At 43.2% G+C, this 19,604-nt stretch overlaps 1 protein-coding gene across 2 annotated transcripts in view; it reads left to right on the top strand.

Annotated features, from left to right (window-relative positions):
• The first annotated feature begins 402 nt into the window (after positions 1-402).
• The window catches only part of Gne (glucosamine (UDP-N-acetyl)-2-epimerase/N-acetylmannosamine kinase), a 49,675-nt gene continuing 30,473 nt past the window's right edge, over positions 403-19,604 (top strand). The window contains exon 1 of one of the 2 annotated variants that reach the window (XM_051187681.1): positions 403-461. In XM_051187681.1, the coding sequence (XP_051043638.1) occupies positions 411-461 (51 nt within the window). In that variant the 5' untranslated portion in view covers positions 403-410. Of the gene's footprint in view, positions 462-18,934; positions 19,210-19,604 lie in introns of those variants that run through there. The other variant, XM_051187682.1, reaches the window with a different exon arrangement.

The following is a 19,604-nucleotide window of genomic DNA, read 5'->3' as shown; positions in this document are numbered from 1 at the left end:
TAAACACAGAGAAGTTTGTCGTTGTTAAAGAATCCTAATAATTCTCTAATTTGCTCTGTTCAGAGTTGCATCAGTAGATGTTCTGAATACAGAACTGAATACCAGTGTGAAAACCATATGAAAAGGACAATAGAGATTTTCATGATAGATTATCACTGGGTTTATAGTCAGAAACTTTTTTTAATTGGAAATAAAATCACTGAGTTGAGTCACATATCAGGAACAGGGAAGTGGCCATCAGGTTCCTGCTCTCCTACTTCAAACTCACTGTCCAGGAACACAGGAAGAGTTCAGAGACACACACCCCCTTTTTAAAGAGGCGGGGCTTAAGAGTTAGTCGGGAAAGCAGGTGCTTACTAATGAGCACTTGGTGCCAGCTAACCCAGGAGGACAGACAGCTGTGCCACAGGATGGAGACACATAGGCATCTTCACAGGGAACTGTGCTACCCAGGACCTCACGTGAGTAAAGCAGGGCCCCTCCAGCACTGTGACTTTGTCGGAAACCAAAGCCATCAAAAGCAGGAAGGGGAAAGCTTTGGTTTTAAATCTGTCACATCTTTAATTTTTAAACGTCTCTGTCCAGCTCATTCTGGCTCCTCACTGAACGGTTCTGGTTTGTTTCTCTGCCATCGCCCTGGCACTCATGGGCTCTGTACTTCCAAACAGAAAGATGAAGACAAGTCTTTATTATTATTATTTAATTGTTTTTACATCCTGGCCTCTGTTTTCCCTCCCTCCTCTCCTCCCAGTCCCTCCCTGCAACTCCTCTCTGCCTCTCCACCCGCTCCTCCCAATTCCTGTTGCTTTCACCAGACTGAAAAAGGAAAAAAAAAAAAAAAAAAGTTTGCTTTTACTTTGAATTCCTCACTTCATAAATATTGTTTCTTTCCAAAGGTACAGTGTTTGCTGTAACTTAATTTTTGGTTTTGAAACATGACACGTAAGCCCGCCTTAATTGATATCCCCGCGCCTGAGTTATTAAATGACCATATTGGGGGGCACATTTTCTCTAAGTTAATTAGTATCTAAGCCAAAATGAGAAGGGATTGCCGTGTTTGTCAATGTTTAGATCCACCACACGTCTATTACATTAGGATGTATATTTAAGCTAAGCTTTTGACTGAAGCATATGAGCAGCTACATGCGGTAGGCATCATCTGTGTCATCGGATGCTGTAGGCACCATCTGTGTCATGGGATGGGCCAGTGTAAAGATCACCCAGAGTTAAGGAACAGAAGAACTTATCAGGGCAAGGACTGAGAAGCAGCCGCCAGAGGAAGGAAGGAAGGGAGTGTGTGGGCATGGTGGGGTAAATTTGCCAAATTTCAAGATAGGCTGGAAAGAAACTATCTTTATGAAGCCCGTTTCTCTGTCTTGTGAGTATGTGCCAGTAATTTTTTTTTTCTTTTTTAAGGAAAGAAATCAGAAACATGTTTTTAAAAAGAGCATTTCAGTTCTGTGGTGTGGTTCATTCCAGTAGTTAGGCCAGTGGTGTAGTGGTGAGCTCAGCTGCCCCCTCTCCTGGTTACAGCTGTGCTACTGAGGCAGCCAGGGCCAATTTCAATTTGTCTTCAATGAAAATATATTATTTTTATCATTTAGCAGTTAAATTCAAGTTTAGACTTTTTGAGCTTTTGGCTAAAATGAAGCTTTTTTGGTTTTGTTTTTCCCCCTCTCTCCTGTCTTCAGCGAGATCTAGTATGCACTAGTTGTCTGTAATTACAAGGGCAGGAGTCCGCCTAAGTACTACTCTGCCTGTGTCTCTCTGGTTATTGGATAGGCTAGAATGCCATTCACTGGGAGCTGTGGTTGAGGAGAAGCCTCAGCTAGCTTTACAGACTTGGAATCACTTTAAATGACGGCTAAGCTACACCAGCAAATGAGATTAAGCATAAGTATTGAAATGACACACGAAGAAGGCGAGATACATAATCCCGGGAGTCAGCTTTTTACACAGGGATTTGAGGAAATGCAGTGGCCAGAGAGGTTAGAGACAGATGGGAAGCAGGTGTCCGGGAAGTCCTGGAAGTGGAATGTTTCCAGAATGAGGAAGAACCTTGACTTGTGTGTATACACGCAGTCTCCAGCACTTAGAAGGTGCAGGCAGAAGGACCGGAGTTTAAGTCATCCTGGACCCCATAATGAGCTCTAGGTCAGTATGGCACTCTGTCTCAAAAAGAAAAAAGAAGTAGTAGTTTAGGAAATGTAAAGGAAATGCTGAGTGAAGAGATTACAGAGACAGGACAGCTGCTGGGTGTGGGGACAGAGAGCTGGAGAGAGCTGGACATGTTCAGAAATGGACCATTTATATCCGGGACAAAGCATCATAGTGAGGTGCGGTTTCCACAGTACCTCATTAAATTCAATTTCATAGTGTTTGAGTCTAGCTGTCTGAGACTCAGACATCAAACTATGTAACAAACAAACATCAACAGTATTCAGCCTTTGGTCTCCTCCATGGGGTGGGGGTGGTGGGTTGGCTCCAGAATGCCTCAGGCTATCAAATAGCTGTGGATGTTCAAGCCATTTATTGAAAATGAGGGTATTTTCATATAGTGATGACCTTCACACATACCCCTGCACAGTTAAATCTCCTCTAACTCACATACAATACTCAGTACAGTAGAAACACTATGCAGTTTTTATGTCGTTTTAGTTAACAAATAATGACAAGGAAAGTAGTCCATTCATTCCAGTACAAACATACATTTCCCAAATATCCTTATTAATAACTCTTTAAATCCACGGATGTGGAACTTGAAAGTATGGAAGGCAACTTTATAAGAAGAGTTGACATAAAGCAACACTAATTGGGAGTCAAGGCAGAGAAATGGGAGATGGTAAAAAGTATAGTGGCTCTCTTGGGATGCGGTTTATCCATTGCATTCTAGATGTACTGATTCCTGAGGTTTGCCCAAATGTGGGAAACTCGACTGCAAAAAGCGACAACAATAAAAACAAAACCAGAAAGATAGTTGGACTAAGAATGAGCAGTGTGTCTAAAAACAAGCAAACAAATAGGTATCAGGTAGTGGAATTAATCGTGCCCATGCCAAATCTGAATTTCTAACCCATGCTTTCCTCTAGATCCTTAACTTCATGAAGTTCTCCTAATGCTCTACAGATTCAGCAAATCCGAAACAAGAGTATCCACCTTCCCTCCCAGAGCTCATCCCCAAGCCTGGCTCCCTTAGGTTCAGATGACAGCACTGGCAATCACCCACAGGAACGTTGGTCGCCCACCCCCACTATCAATGCTACCTCTGGTTCTATCCACTCTTTCTCCACATTCTTTTGATCCCACTCCCCAGGATTCATCCTCCCTCTTGTCTCCACTTCCCCGGCCACTCACTCCTCTCTCTCTTGAGGCAGGGTCTCACTATGCAGCCCTTGCTGTCCTGGAACTCACAGCAATCTTCCCATTTCAGAACCAAGAGTTAGGATCACAAGTGTGTGTCGCCACATCCAACAGGATTCTATTTCTTAATTCCTGCTGCCATCACTTGGAAATGTTATTTTCCTCTAATCCCTTCTTCTCTTAACCCACCACCCATAATTTTACATACAGAGAGGAGAATGCCCAGCTTCCTTAAATGGAGAGTATGCATGGCCCTTGCTGACATGGCCTTGTCCCATATCTCACTCATATCTCCAGCTACTTTCTGCCGTCACACATATATCTTATAACAGCATTGAATTTCTCCTCGTTCTTCAGCTTGTTACTATTTTTCATACTAGATTATTATAAAGACAAAGCGATAAAGAGTACTATGGAGCCAGCTAGAAGAGGGCTCAGTGGGTAAAAGTGCTTGCTGCGGAAGCCTGACAATCAAAAGTTTGATTCCCCGCATGCCACAATGGAAGAAGAGAATCAAATCTCAAAAATTGTCCTCTGACTCCCACGTGTGTGTCATAACACACATGAGTGTGCAAACATATATGCACACTCCATGATAATAATTTTTATTTTTTAGAAAAGGATATTTAAGCCTAATTGATGGAAGATGACTAAGGAGGCGGAATACAGAATGATATGGGCCAAAGAGGAAAACAAGAGATGTTGTCTCAGTTTTTATTGACTACATTTCCCACACAGGTACTGACTCAGGGAGATATCAGAGAGAAGCATTTAGGATTTGGGATCTGATTAGAGAATTAGGTCACAGATGAGGAAGTAGCCAGTATGACTGGTTTTCACTGAATATCAACTGTGATATTTAATTTCACAGTTATAAGTATATCCACGTTAAGGCACCCGCTAGTTAATAAGTATGAAGTGGGTACTCAAGCCAGATGCTACAGATGTCCATGGGAGATAGGATTATCTTTGGGTAGAGAAATTAAGTTTCAGAACAGATAGGATCTGAAACTCAGGTAAGACACAAGAAGCAAAGACAAGGCTTAGTCTTGCAAATGTTCAGCACAAACATAGGAAGCAGCCAAGGCAGAGAGGCGCGGGCTATGATATGGCTTGGTTGGCGCAGTGCTGTTTAGTGTCCTCAGAGCCCTGTGCTCAGTTCCCAGCACCACATAAACCTGAGCATGGCGAAGCGGCCCAGCACTGTGGAGGTGAGGCAGGGGGGATTATAAATTCAAAGTTGTCCTCTGCTATACAGTGAATGTTGAGATTAGCCTGGCATACATGAGATCCTGGAGAAAGAAAGTTGGGGAGAGGAGAGGAGGGGTGGGAAGGGGAGAAGAGAGGGCAGAAAGAAAAAGGAGAAGAGAAAAATAGGGAAGGGGAAAAAATAGAACTAATATCTCTGGGTACTGAGTTTGAAGTGGGGGGTTACCTTGAAGGCACTGTAAGTGTGGACCCAGATTGGGGAGGCTGCTGCGGGAGTATGTAACCAGGGCTTCATCTACATGGAAGTCAAAATAGAAAACTTAAGAAGTTCTGAAGACGTATCATTTAGAGGACCATGGAAGGGCAGAGGCAGGGTCATGACAGTGCTCACAATCAGGGACAGGGCAAGATGTAAAGATAAAGCGATGGTCTGAAACATAGACTTGGTGTTGTACCAGTGGGGGCATGGGAGATGCAGGACACAGGAGTTGAGGCCTTATGCTCATCCCAAGGCTTTAGAGATGTTAACTATGTGTATTTGGATATGCCTTAAACATTCATACAGCATTATTTTGTTTGAGATGGAGCCTTATGATATAGCCCAGACTAGTGTTGAGCTCCTGGACTCAAGAATGAGCCACTATATTCAGTTTCATGCAGATGTTAAACAGCCTGCTTGTACTACCAGGCCTGGTACCACATTCTTGTAATCGCAGCATTCAAGGACTGAGGTGGAAAGATAGCAAGTTAAAATGGCAGTTTGGGCTACAGAGTTGAGGCCAACTTGGACTACACAGCAAGATCCCGTGGGGCCTTTCCTCATCCTTAGCTTCATGCTTATGAACAAACGTGAGTTGGACGCTCCAGGAGTACAACTGATTAACGTGACATTTATACAACAAACATTGTTTGATCCTCAGCCAGGACTTGAGGACCAGTTACAGATCGTTTCCTTAGCCTCTGTTGGGAAAGCATAAAGTTTCTCCCAAGGTTTGTTGATGTTGAGTGATGTTGACCATAGCTACATACAAGGAAGTTCAACAGAACAAACTTGTATAATTTTCAGGGAGACACTATTTTAGAGAATAATTATGTTGACTCAACTTTATATTGTGGAGTCAAAGTTAAAAGCAAACTAGGTTTTCCCCCCACACTTTTCCAGGAAGTACCAATTTCTAAACTTTTAGCCAGGGATGGCTGAGTGTTTCCTTGCTTATACCATTTCTCTAATATCCAGATGATAAAGTAATTTATCTTCATAGTTCATAGTGAAATTGCTTTTTAAAATCCCAATAAAAAGCTGGGCACACACCTTTAATTCTGGCACTTGGGAGGGTCTCTCTGAGTTTGAGGCCAGCCTGATCTACAAAGTAAGTTCCAGGACAGGTTCCAAAGTTACAGAGAAACCCTATCTCAAAAAAAACAAAACAAAAAAGAATCCCCAATAAAGAACAATATTCCACAGAAACAAATACAACAATGTTGTATTTATTTGCATGTCCTTTCTGATGTTGGGGATACCAGCATAGAGTCAGCTTGCTGTCATGGAACTCTGAAAAGCATGATGATTAGTAACTGCAGCTAGGAAGAATCATTAAATGCATGTGAGTGTTTTGCAAGCCTATCTTCCAACTCAAACTGAAGTTGGTACTTTAGGATGTTTCTGAATTCTTTCAGGCAACATAATCTTGTAAGTGTGTGTATATTCATGTGTGTGAGCACACACACACACACACACACACAAAGGTCTACTTGCACATTGTGTGCAAATGTGTAAAGGACAAAGGTCACCCTCAGATGTCATTCCTCATGTTCTAGCTTGTTCTGAGGCCGTCTCACTGACCTGGAACTCCCCAGAGTGGGCTAAGCGGTGGGTGATCAGACAATGGAATCTTAATCCTTACAGTTTTTCTGGGGGAAACATTGCCACACAAGCCACTTAGTGCAATAGGAGCCATTCTGTTTTGAGAGCTATGAAAACTTTCAGGAGTAAACGCTCCACCATCAATGAGTGTGGAAGTGGGGCGGTGTCACCGGTGGATGGCTCGAGGACAGCTTCTGAAAAGCTCCAGTACTGGGTCCAGTTTGTGCTCTCATTTTACAAGCTGAGGTTAAAAAAAAAAAAAAAAAAAAAAAGCAAGCAAGATTAGTCAGGTTGCTAAGAGCAACAGCTCATTGTTTCAGCTACTCCTCTGGGTCATTCTGTTCCAGGTGAAGCAAGTGGAGTCATGCTCGGTACTAGGCAGGACAGCCAGTGCTATAAGTGAATCACTAAATATACAACAGATCGGCATCTAATAACTGGTCTTTTCTGCCTTGTTTTACCTCGCGAGGAGATTATGAACAATAGTGTACAGCATGCTTTACCCCTAGACACTCTAGACCCTGTCAATCCAAAGTATTACAAGTGAGACAAACTAAATGAAGGATGTTTACTACATACGAATATTCAAATGAATATGGTAACTCGTTATCAGAGTTGGGTTTTTGTTTTGTTTTTGCTTTTGAAACAGGGACTCAGTCTGTAGTTCAAGATGCTCTTCAGCTCACTGTAGCCCAGGCTGGCCTCAAACCCATGTTGATTTTCTGGCTCTGGAGGGCTGGCATCCAGACAAGCCTAATTCACCATGCCCAGCTGACTATCTTTTTCATGACTCAAAGCAGAGACGGAAAATTCCTAAGAGCGCCTTTGTCTTCCTCCTGGCCCTGTCCAAACAGCCCAGCAGACACACAATCTTTCCAGTCACACTCTTTTCAACCCGAGTCATTTTGACATAGATCTCCAGGCAGCCATCATCAGTGAGTTGGAATCAGGGATCAAAATAATTAATTTTGGGGTTCTCCCTGACTTTCAGCTTTGTTGAAACTTCTGACTGCATGACTGCACGGAACAGGCATTTGAAGAGAAAGATTTATTGTAATGATTAAAAACATTGGCATCAGGGTCAAGAAGGTAGCATGGCGGCAGAGCACTAGCATTGCCGCAAAACAAACAATAGAAAAAGGAAGAAAAATAAGCCTAGCTTCCAAATCGATTGAAACCAGAACGCTGTTCAGAACCCTCCCCAAGCCAGGCACTGGACTCCCTCTTCATGCTCCAGCTTCTTGCCTTTTATGTAATATCTGTATCTGATTTTTTTTAAAAAAATATGCTTCCCCTTCCCATGCATATCCAACCGGCCAGTCATTGTCTCCTCCTGTCCAAATGCTCCAGAGAGCTAGTGTAGCCCACCCAGCTGGTACTGAGGTGTTTGCTAAGCACAGCCCTGTTACTATGTCTTTTCAGAGATTATAGACAGGCACCTTCTGAGTAGGCACTGACAAGTGTGTTTTTGTTTTTTGTTTTTGTTTTGTTGTTGTTGTTTTGAGACAGGGTTTCTATGTGTAGCTTTGGAGCCTGTCCTGGAACTCACTCTGTAGACCAGGCTGGATTCGAACTCACAGAGATCCACCTGCTTCTGCCTCTGCCTCTTGAGTGCTGGGATTAGAGGCGTGTGCCACCAACGTCCAGCCCAATGTGTTCTTTCTTTAGCTTAATGGCAGTTTCCATTTCAGGACAATTCTAAATCAGCACTTGATTTAGCTTTTATTGACAACTCATTAATGTGTGTGTGTGTGTGTGTGTGTGTGTGTGTGTGTCTGTGTACACATATATATGGAGAGGGAGATAGAGAGAGGGAGGGAGGGGGAGGAAGAGAGAGAACACTAGCTTCATGGGCTTGAGAGAAAGCTCAGTTGGTAAGTGCTTCTCTGGCAAGCGTAAGGACCCGAGTTAGATACATAATGCTTACATTAAGAAAGCTAAGTTTGGAGAGAGCAAGTATGTGTTGGAGAAAGGGGAGAGAAAGAGAAGTGGAATGGTGTGCAGAGAGGCAGAACCGGGTACATGCTGGTGGTGAGGAACAGTCTAATGTGAGAGGTCTGGGTTGCCACCTGAGGCCATAGCTATGCCCAGGCTTATACTGCTTGGAGGGCTATGTCTGTGATCTACACAGCCAGGGTCTGTGTTGATGTTGATGGCCAGTATTACCACTGAAGACCGCTCAGATGTCCATGGTCTGTGCTGCTGCCTGAAGCCATGTTGATGTCTGTAGTCTGTGCTTGTTACAGGTAGCCACATAGACGTGGTGGCCTATGCTGCCTCTTGAGGTCATGTTAGTGTCTGGACCCATGTTGCTGCCAAGGTCCATGTCTGGATCTGTGGCCCTACTGCAGCTAGGGTCTGTATTGATGCCCATGGCCAGTGTTATCACCAAAAGCCATATGGATGTCTCTGGTCTTCACTGCAGCTTAAAGCCCTCCCCCCACCATCAGCAGTGCAGAGGCAGAGGTGTGGGTGAAGGACAGCTGGCTCTGTCCCTTGCCTGGGCAGCACAGGAGAACTGGCCCCAGTGGCATGGAGGGCTGACCAACTCAGCTACCACCCAGGCCCACATCCAGGGCCTTGAATTGGCCCAACCCAGCATCCACCTCATCCATGAGCTGCTGAAGCACATGAAGGGGCTGTTCCTGCCAAACCACAGTCACAGGTCTCCATGACTCAGGGCCAACAGCTGGATATCTGAGAGAAGTTTCAGTGATGGTCCAGTATAGATGGTGTTGCAGAAGCCATGAGCCAGACAATGATTCGTTGTAATGAACATTTACAAGTAAAGCTGTATCGGCAAAAAGGTATACTGCATGGCACAAGGCTTCCAGTGACAAACGGCTATATGATGGGGAGGCAGGTAAAAGGAGGAGCAGGATGGTGAATGCACAGTGGAACTGGAGACTCTAACTGTGACAGTGTGAGAGAAGGCTGCGGTTGATAGAGGAGGAGGTCGTGCCCAGAGGGGCACATAAGACTTTTTTTTCAAGTTTAAACTTTTGTTTTCTATTTTCTTTTCAGGGGAGGTTACAAGGGTGGAGGGTGGGAATGGAAGAACTTGGAGATGAGTGAGATTGGGGTGCATGATGTAAAATTCCCAAAGAATCAATAAAAATTATGTTAAGTGAGTAAATAAATGAAAATGCAATACCTCTGTCCTCCAAATGCTAAGTTCCGTGGCACAAGCCTGTAATTCCAGAGATGGGCGGATCTCTGGAGATTGCTGACTAGCCAACCAGGCTTAATGATTGAGCTCTAGGCCAATGAGAGATCCTGTCTCCAAAATAAACAACCAAAAGGTGAGCAGTTCCTAGGAATAATATCCAGGGTTGACCTCTGATCTACAAATACTTGCACACACATCCAAGAGCTTTGTTAAGCTGATCTCACGTACCCCCCTCCCAAATCTCTTGCATAGTGCTGGGCATTGAGCCCAGGCAAGTACTCTAACACTGAGATAAACTTCCAACTGACATTTCCTTTATGTCCCTTTTATCTCTATTATTATTATTTTTTTTTTTTAAATGAGGACTGAGTGTCATGTATTCCAGACTGGCTTCAGATTTACTGTATTTCCAAGGCTGACCTTGAACTTTTGACCTTCCTGCCTCTACCTGTTGAATCCTGGAATTACAGGCAGGCCCTACCTTGTCACATTTTATATGATACCAAAGGTTGAACCCAGGGTTTCATGCATGCCAGGTAAGTATTTACCAACTGAACCAACATCCCTAATACTTGTCCTGTTTTCTGGGGTGGCATCTCCCATAGCTCAAGGTACCCTCCAACTTGTGATTGTTGCTGAGTTTCTGGGATTCTGATCTGTTTGTTTACAAAACATGTCTGCAGGGCATGGTGACACAGCCTTTTAGCCCAGCATTGGGAGGTACAGGCAGGTGGATTTCTGTGAATTTTGAGGCTAGCCTGCTCTACAAAATGAGTTCCCAGATAACCCTGTCTCAAAAAAACAAAACAATCAATAAATTAAATAGGAGTACTAGGACAGACACCTGGAGATTATTATGAGCCCTGGACACAGATAACAAGCAGTTACTACTACAATGGGTAGCATATACAGAGCAGGGGAGAACTTTATATTTATTAAATCACCAAATAAAAGAACAAAACAAGTCCCTGCGGCATGGAACATTGCCAAAATGGCCAGCTAAGTATCTGTCAGAAGCAGCTTAGAAAGGGCTCGCCTTTTATGAGAAGGCTTAATATTCTCTACAGGCTGTGTTTTGACATTTTCACTTATGCTACAGCTGATGGATTGGCTATAAAAAGATCTTGTTTTTAATATATTGTAAAACTGTAAGTTCTTAGAGTCAAATGAAAGCAAACAAATGACACTACTTGGGAAGACTGTGGACATGCCAGTTCACACCATAGATGACTAGAAAAGCAGCAGAAGCCCTGAAATGTAGTCTCATTTGCACATAGGGAAGTGATCTACAAACATCAGGAGACAGTGCCTTGCTCAGCTCCAAAACTCAAAACTTAAAGAGATGAGGTAATTTTGTTTAATGTTAAATGATTCCACAAACACCTTACTAATTGCCTACCTATAGAAACACAAGATTTTTAACATTGGTTAAGCAAAAACAAAACAAACACCCCCCCAAAAAAAACTTACAAGTGTCTTAAGTATATACAGAATCTAAAAATGCATTTTTTCTTTCAGAGCTGGGATTGAATCTAGGTCCTCACAAATGCTAGGCAAGCCCTCCACCTTGGAGCTACATCCATATCCTGTGGTGTGAAAAGTGTGCTAACATTTACATTATCCCCCTGCACACAGCCGTTTCTCTTATTCTTATTCCTTTCTTTTGGTCTTTTAAAAAAGACAGGGTTTCATGTAACCCCTGCTGGCCTCAAATTCACCATGTAGCTAGGGATGACCTTAACTGATCATCCTGCCTTTGCTGGTTCTGGGGTTACAGGTGTAACCACACCTTGGTCCAGATGCAATCTCTCTCTCTCTCTCTCTTTTTTTTTTTCTTTCTTGAAACTACCTGACTTTTTTGTTTGTTTGCTTGTTTGTTTAAGAAAGGGTTTCCCTGTAGTTTTGGAACCTGTCCTGGAACTTACTCTGTAGAGCAGGCTGACAGAGATCTATCTGCCTCTGCCTTCTGAGTGCTGGGATTAAAGGTGTGCGCCACCACGGCCTGGCTTCTAGACACAATCTTAAGCATTAACATTATAGGAACATATTTCTGTGTAACTTACATACAAAATGCATGCATATTAAGCACATGAATATTAAGCACACTCATATTAAGTATACAATTTGAAGTTGTGCAAAACTAAACATTATGCCAGCAGCATCTGGATTTCGTGATAAATAAAAATAAATATTAAACATTATTTTATTCTTCTCTCATACATTACATCTTGACTGAAGTTTCCCCTTCCTCCACCCCTCCCAGTGCCCTCACTTCCTCTCTCCCCTAGCTTCACTCCTTCTCTATTTCCCTTCAAAAAAGATCAGGCCTCCCAGAGATATCAATTGAAAATGACAAAACAAGTTACAAGAAGACTAGGCACAAACCCCCACAGAAAGGCTGGTCCAAGCAACCTAGTAGGAGATAAAGGGTCCCGAAAGCAAGCAAAGGAGTCAGAGACATACCCCATTCCCACTGTTAGGAGTCCCACAGGAACACCAAGTTAGATAACCATAACAGATATGCAGAGGACCCAGCTCAGCCCCATGCAAGCTGATGACTGTCACTTCAGTCTCTGTGAGCCACCATGAGCCCTGCTCAGTTGATTCTGTGGGCCGTGTTGTGGTGGTGTCCTCGAACCCTCTGGCTCCTACCATCCTTCCTCCCCTTCTTCCGCAGGGTTCCTCTGTCTCTGCTGAATGTTTGGCTGTGGGTCTCTGCATCTGCTCCCATCAGTTGCTGAATGATGCCTCTCTGATGACAACTGGGCTAGCACAGACCTGAGTAAAGCAGAATATCATCAGGAATCACTTCATTGGCTTTTTAATTTTGTTTTATTGTTTTATTTTATTTGACAGTTGTGTTTAATTCTATCCTGCCCAGCTTCTGATTCCTGGCCATCCAGGCAGTGTCAGGCAAGGGATCCCTCTTGTGGACTGGGACTCTAATAGACCAGTCATTAGCTGGCCAAACCCACAAGTTCTCCAGCACCTTTACTTCAGCACATCTTGCAGGCAGAACAGATTGTAGGTCAGAGGTTTTGTGGCTGGGTTGATGTCCCAGTCCCACTGCTTGAAGCCTTGTCTGATTATAGAAGAATGATGGTTCAGGCTCTGTAAACCCGCCACCCCCTTTATTAGGAGTCTTTGCTAGGGTCACTCTCCTAGATCCCAGGGATGTTACACTGCACTAGGTTTCCACATCCCGTTAAATGCCCCCCCAATTTCAGTCATCTTTCCCAGTACTCCCTCCCTTCATCCCTCCACATCCCTCCCATTCCCATCCCCACCCATTCTCACTTTACCTGAAAATCTAGTCTATTTCCCCTTCCCAGGGAAATCCATGTGTTCTACCTTGAGCCCTTCTTGATACTTAGCTTCTCTGGGTCTGTGGATTGTAGCATGATTACCCCTTACTTTACAGCTAATATATACTTATAAAAGAGTACATACCATGCATTTATGGGTCTGGGTTACCTCACTTAGAATTTTTTTTTCCATGCATTTGCCAGAAAATTTCATGACGTCATTGTTTTTAACAGCTGCTCCATTGTGTAATAAGTACTGCATTTTCTTTACCCATTCTTTGGTTGAGGGAATCTTAGGTTGTTTCTAGTTTCTGGTTACTATAAATCAACATGCTATGTACATAGTTAAGCAAGTGTCCTTGTGGTAGGATGGAATGTCTTTTGGGTATATGGCCAGGAGTGATAGCTGGATCTTGAGGTAGGTCAATTCCCAATTTTCTGCTGTATTGATTTCCAAAGTGGCTGTCCAAGTTTACACTCCCACTAGCAATGGAGGAGTGTTCTCCTTACTCCAAAGCTTCACCAAAATGATCTGTCACTTGTGTTTTATTTTGTTTTGTTTTCTTAATCTTAGCTATTCTGACAGGTGTAAGAAGGAATCTCATAGTCATTTTGACTTGCATTTCCTTGATGGCTAAGGATGTCCCGAACATTTCTTTTAAGTGTTTCTCTGCCCTTTGAGATTCTTTTGTTCAATTTTAATTGGATTATTTGATTTGTTGATGTCTACTTTCTTGAGTTCTTTGTATATGGATATCGGCCCTCTGTCAGATGTGGAACTGGAGAAAATCTTTTCCCATCTGTAAGCTGCATTTTTGTCCCATTGATGGTGTCTTTTGCCTTATAGCTTTTCAGTTTCATGAGGTCTCATTTATTACTGATTATTGACCTTAGTGCCTGCGCTAAATATGTTCAGGAAGTGATCTCCTAAGCCAATGGATTCAAGGCTATTCCCGACTTTCTGTTCTATTAGGTTCAATGTATCTGGTTTTATATTGAGGTCTTTGATCTATTTGGACTTGAGTTTTGTGCAGGGTCACAGATACGGATCTATTTGTGTTCTTCTGTATGCAGGCATCCAGTTAGATTGGCACCATTTGTTGAAGATGCTTTCTTTTTTCCATTGTGTATTTCTGAATTCTTTATCAAAACCAGATGTCCATAGGTGTGTGGATTTATGTCTGGGTCTTCCATTCAGTTCCATTGGTCAACCTGTCTGTTTTTGTGCTAATACCATGCTATTTTTATTACTATAGTGCTGTAGTACAATTTTAAATCAAGGATGGTGATGACTTGGGATGTTCTTTTATTATACAGAATTGTTTTTAGCTTTCTTGGGTTTTTGTTTTTCCATGTTGAGTATTGGGCTTTCAAGGTCTGTAAAGAATTGTATTGGAATTTTGTTGAGGATTTCATTGAATCTGTGGATTGCTTTTGGTAGGTTGGCTGTTTTTATTATGTTAAGCTGACCAATTCATGAACACAAGAGGTCTTTCCATTTTCTGATGTCTTCTTCAATTTCTATCTTCAAAGACTTGGAGTTTTCATCATATAAGTCTTTCACTTGTTTTGGTTAAAGTCACCTCAAAATATATTATTTGTAGCTGTTGTGAAGGGTGCTAATTCCCTAATTTCTCAGCCCATTTGTCATTTGTGTATGAGAGGCTTCTGATTTTTATTTATTTATTTTTAGTTAATCTTATATCCAGCCACTTCATTAAAGGTGTTTATCAGCTGTAGGAGTTCCCTGGTAGAATTTCTGGGATCACTTATATATTCTAGTATATCACTTTCTAAAAAACAAACAAACAAAAACAAAAAAAACCAAAACCCCCCCCAAAAAACGACACTTTGTATTCTTTCCAATATGTATTCTCTTGATTGCCTTCCATTGTCTTATTATTCCTTATTAAATTACTATTTTGAATAAATATGGAGAGAGTGGACAGCCTTGTCTTGTTCCTGATATTAGTTGAATTTCTTTGAGTTTCTCTCCATTTAATTTAATGTTGGCTATCAGTTTGGTGTAAATTGCCTTTATTATGTTCATGTACCTTTTATCCCTAATCTCTTCAAGACTTTTTATCACGAAAGGGTGTTGGATTTTGTCAAAGGCTTTTTTCATCATCTAATGAAATGATCACTAAAAAGTTTCTACACCCCATAAGCCTCTCTACTGATGCAGCAATCCAAATCAGACCAAATCAAACCAAACTAGAAAAAGCCCAAGTTTAATGGGTACAATGCTCCTCGATGGCCTTCCACCCCCCCCCCCAGAGAGGAGATGGGAAAGAGTGACCAGAAAACTATGAATCTATTTTCTGGGGGACAGTTTAAAGACCCTGTGGAAGTGGCCTTCACCATCTCTCGGGGAGGGGTCATCGTTTGGTGGACTTTCTGAGATGCAGCAGGATTTGGAGGGAGATAAGGGAGGGGACTTGGGTGGAACTTCCACAATAACATCCCAGACCCTTTGGGGATATGGATGCCAAGGGCTGGGTGAAGCTTCAACCTTAACGATCATGTTTTTTTTTTTTCTCTCTCTCTCTCAGTTTGTTTATATAGTGGGTTACACTGACTGATTTTCATATGTTGAAGCATCCCTGCATCTCCGGGATGAGGCCTCCTTAATCATGATCTTCTTGATGCATTCTTGGGTTCAGTTTGTGAATATTTTATTAAGTATCTTTGCATCTATGTTTATGAGGGAAATTTATTTGTAATTCTTTTTCTTTGTTGAATCTTTGTGTGGTTTGTGTATCAGTGTGACTATGGTCTCATAAAATGAATTTGGCAATGTTCCATTTGTTTTTATTTAAAAAAATGATTTGAAGAATATTGGTGTTAGCTCTTCTTTGAAAGTGTGGTAGAGTAGAATTCTGGGCTAAACCCATCTGGCCCTGGGTGTTTTTTTTTTTTTGCTTGTTTTGTTTTTTAATTGGGAGACTTTTAGTAAGTGTTTCTATTTCCTTAAGGGTTATAGGCCTATTTAAACTGTTTATCTGATTTTGGTTTAACTTTGGTAAGTAGAATCCATTGAGAAAATTATCTATTTCTTTTAGATTTCCCAATTTTGTGGTTTTTAAAGTATGACCTGATGATTCTTTGGATTTCCTTGGTGTCTGTTGTTAGTCCCTCTTTTTGTATCTGATGTTCATTTCTAGATTTCATGATAAATAAAAAATAAACACTAAGTATTTTTTTAAGAAAATTGTTACACTTAGTTTGTGTGTGCGCGCATGTGTCACAGTATATACTTGGAGTTCATAGAACAACCGTGGGAATCGGTTTTCTCTTTCTACCACATGTGGAGCCTGGGGATCAGACTTAGGTAGTCAGGCTTGGTGGCGAGTACCTCTGTTTTCCTGCTGAACCATCTTGTTTCTTGTTTGTTTGTTTCATAAGACAGGGTCTCTCTATATCCCAGACTGACTTCAAACTCATGGCAATCTTCCTGCCTTAGCATCTCAAGTGCTAGGATGACAGTGTGGGCCACAATGCCCACACAAACATTGTTTTTTAGTTAATTTGTTTTAACTTTATACACTGGCTATGTAGTAATGTAGTATGTAACTTTAAAAGCCAGATAGATGCCTTCTTGAACATCTTCCATGAATAGTGGTTCCTTTGAAATGTCCATATCCCTTCTTTGGAGACTGATTTTGCAGACATGACAAAGAATTTTGTGCCAGGAAGCTAACCCTGGACCACTGGGGAGGCTCAAGGTTGCTACCCTAAGAGTCTCTTTAAGTGAAAGGAAAGCAGGAAGAGTTTCAGCCTAGGAAACACCTCCTGGGAGCTCTCAAAAGCCAAGGAATACTGTCAGTCTTCACAAGGAAAAGGCAAGGAAAGGAATTCTCTTTTCCAGCCTTCCAAAGGCAGGTTCTCCATTACCACCTGGATTTTAAGCCCCAAAAGTCTATGCTAACTCTTGACCTCTGGAAGTATAAGATAAGGAATGTATGTTGTTCTCACTTGTAGCTTGTAGCACTTTGTTTAAGCAATGATAGGAAACTAGTAAGCCATTTCTTGTCTAGGGGCTTCTGAGTTTAATGCCCAGGCATGTATCTCTTTATTAGCTAGCTGGTAGCCACCTGTGGCTCTCAAATATATCGAACACTCCAAATGAAAGCTTTTATGTTTCCTTCCCAAACCTGATCATCACCCTAACCTTTAGTCACTCTAGAAAGTGCCACAACCATCTAGCCAATTATTAAAATTAGAAACCTGGAAGTCATTCTTTATTCATTCCTTACAACTAATCAATCATAAGCTTCATCAATTTTATATCCAAATACATTATACATATACATATGTAATATACATACACATATACACGCATACATAATATACATATACACATGTACATATCTACTTCAGTCCAGTTTCACTGGCACTAATTCTTGATGCTTGGTTAACCCATTCTCCACCCAGCATCCCAAGTGGTACTTAGAAAAGATGAGATCTGAACTGTGTTAGAAGTTGATGTGCTAGCAGAGCAGACATGAATGACAACTTGGTTAACTTACAGAGCAATGATCACTCTGACCTCAGAAAGGAAGGTAGACGATGGCATGCACCTCTACCTACAAAATCACTCACGTACTTCCAGGATGATGTGATCCATGCTGGATCCAACAAGGCTGCATAAATGCCATACAAACCAGATCTGAAGCAGATCACAAGCTGCAAAAGTCCAATGCAGTTTGCAATCATATCAAGAAACCCCAGTGGATTGCTAAGACTGTTTAAATAGTGTCACTTAGGCAGGTTTGTGGACCAAGCCTCTAATCCCAGCACCTGGAAGCTGAGGCAGAAGGACTAACATGAGTTTGACAAAGTCTGCACTACACAGTGAATCATATGCCAGCTTCAGCTATTTGGGTACAGTGTAAGAAACTAAAAAATAGTTTTAAATGCTTCACTTGTGATATTTTTGTTTCTTTTTTTGGGACATGGGTGCAGCTATATTGCTCAGACCACTGCCCAGCTCCTCAGTCTCCTGCACCAAGTTGTGATCATTTTTTTTACATGTCAGGAGGTGCAGGTGCCTGAAACTCCATCCAGCCCTAGGGCATCTGCACAGGCGCCTCTTCCCCTTTCAGGGTCTTGGAGCTGCAACCAGCCTGGCAGAGACTAGAGAGACATCCGTGTCCCTCTATTAGACTACTGAAACAATGGACTGGAAAAACTGTAATTTCCCCAAGAATCTCATGCTGGCAGAAGGACGAGGCTGAATCCTGGTGCTGGAAACAGACTTCACACAAGACACTTTACTGGAGAGGTTGGAATCCAGACAACGATACACAGGACTACTTGACCTGGATCGCTTAGACATGCAAGTCTCAAACTCTATATATTTTAGCCTCAATTTAGGGCTTCCAAAATGAATCCGGGGGAGTGCATCTTTGGATCTCTTTGTTCCTCTTCCCAATATGGTCACATTGAATTTATTACTATCATTATCATTATACTAATTCAGCTGTTCTCGTTGACTTATGGAGACAGGTGGCTGAACCTGGTTCAGGGACACAAATAGTGACACCCACATTCGGTAATAGAATTGCCTAGTTCCCTTTAGTGGTCGGAGGCTGGCAGCTGACTGTTACACTCAGCTAGTACGTGTCTTGTCACTGGGCACTCCACCAGAGCCTCCTGGCTGGCGTGGCAAGGCTTAATTCCAGAGACCACTCTGGGAACAGGGACATAGCATTGCCTCCGTGCTTGGTCCGTGAGATGACTCTCAACTCGAGTGCAAGACTAAAACAACCATCTCATGGGAAAACTCAAGCTTCACTGTAGTCTTCGCCGGAGAAGAACACCCCCAGGCGAGAACTGGGGTCAGCAAACCGAGTGTACGTCACTGCTCCAGCTGACACGACAGCGGAAGGCGCGGCAAACAACAGCCCCGGCTAACAGAAATACGCGAGGAGGGGGCGGGGTGGAGCCGGGCGCCGCGATCGACGGCTCGGCGCTCCGCGGGAGTGGGGGGGTGGGGGGGATGGGGAGTAGGGAGACGTCTGCCTGGTGGAGCGCCGAGTCATCGAGCGGCGCGAGAGTAGCGGAAGCCTGGGGGTGCGCTTGCCCGGGCCTGCTGTGTAGGCCGGCTGGACGCTCGCCTGCTGAGTGCTGAGGTGGCGCCGGAGGGGACGAACCGGGCGAGGGCCACGAGTCAGTTGATGATTCACGAGCATCGTGTCAGACTCCGACACCTCCCGCTGCCGCTGTGGGCCTTGCGCTGTGTGTGATCCCGGAGCTGTCAGGCTCAGCGTGCGGGTGAATGGGGACCGGGGCGTGCAGAGGTAGGCCTGGCCCGGCTACTGCCCATCCCCGCAAGCAGAGGGGAGCGTAGCCACGGGTCCCGGGGCAGAGGTGTGAGAGCTGCTGAGCACCACTGCCCTGGGGTGGAGGGGGTTTGCTCTGGAAGACTGTCTTGGAGGCCCGCCCAACACTGACCATCTGGACTCTTGGCCTCCTAGGAAATGTGGTCGGCGTTTATATCCATCCCTGAACAAGCTTGTAAAATGGTTAGAGCTCAGGGATGGGCTTTGCTCCTCAGATAGGAGGGGTGTGGCGGGGGTACAATTTAACCGCAAAGATAATGGCTTGGCCCAACTGCAGAGGCTCTCTCTGGAAGGAATGCCAAACTGAATTATAGAGGGGCAGTGGGGTTCTGAGAACTCTGCAGCCCGTTTTA

The sequence above is a fragment of the Phodopus roborovskii genome, unplaced genomic scaffold (genome assembly GCF_943737965.1).
Source record: "Phodopus roborovskii unplaced genomic scaffold, PHOROB, whole genome shotgun sequence".
NCBI classification, from domain to species: Eukaryota; Metazoa; Chordata; class Mammalia; order Rodentia; family Cricetidae; genus Phodopus; species Phodopus roborovskii.
Note: the sequence above shows the minus strand (reverse complement) of the source record. Positions and strands in the feature narration are given on the sequence as shown.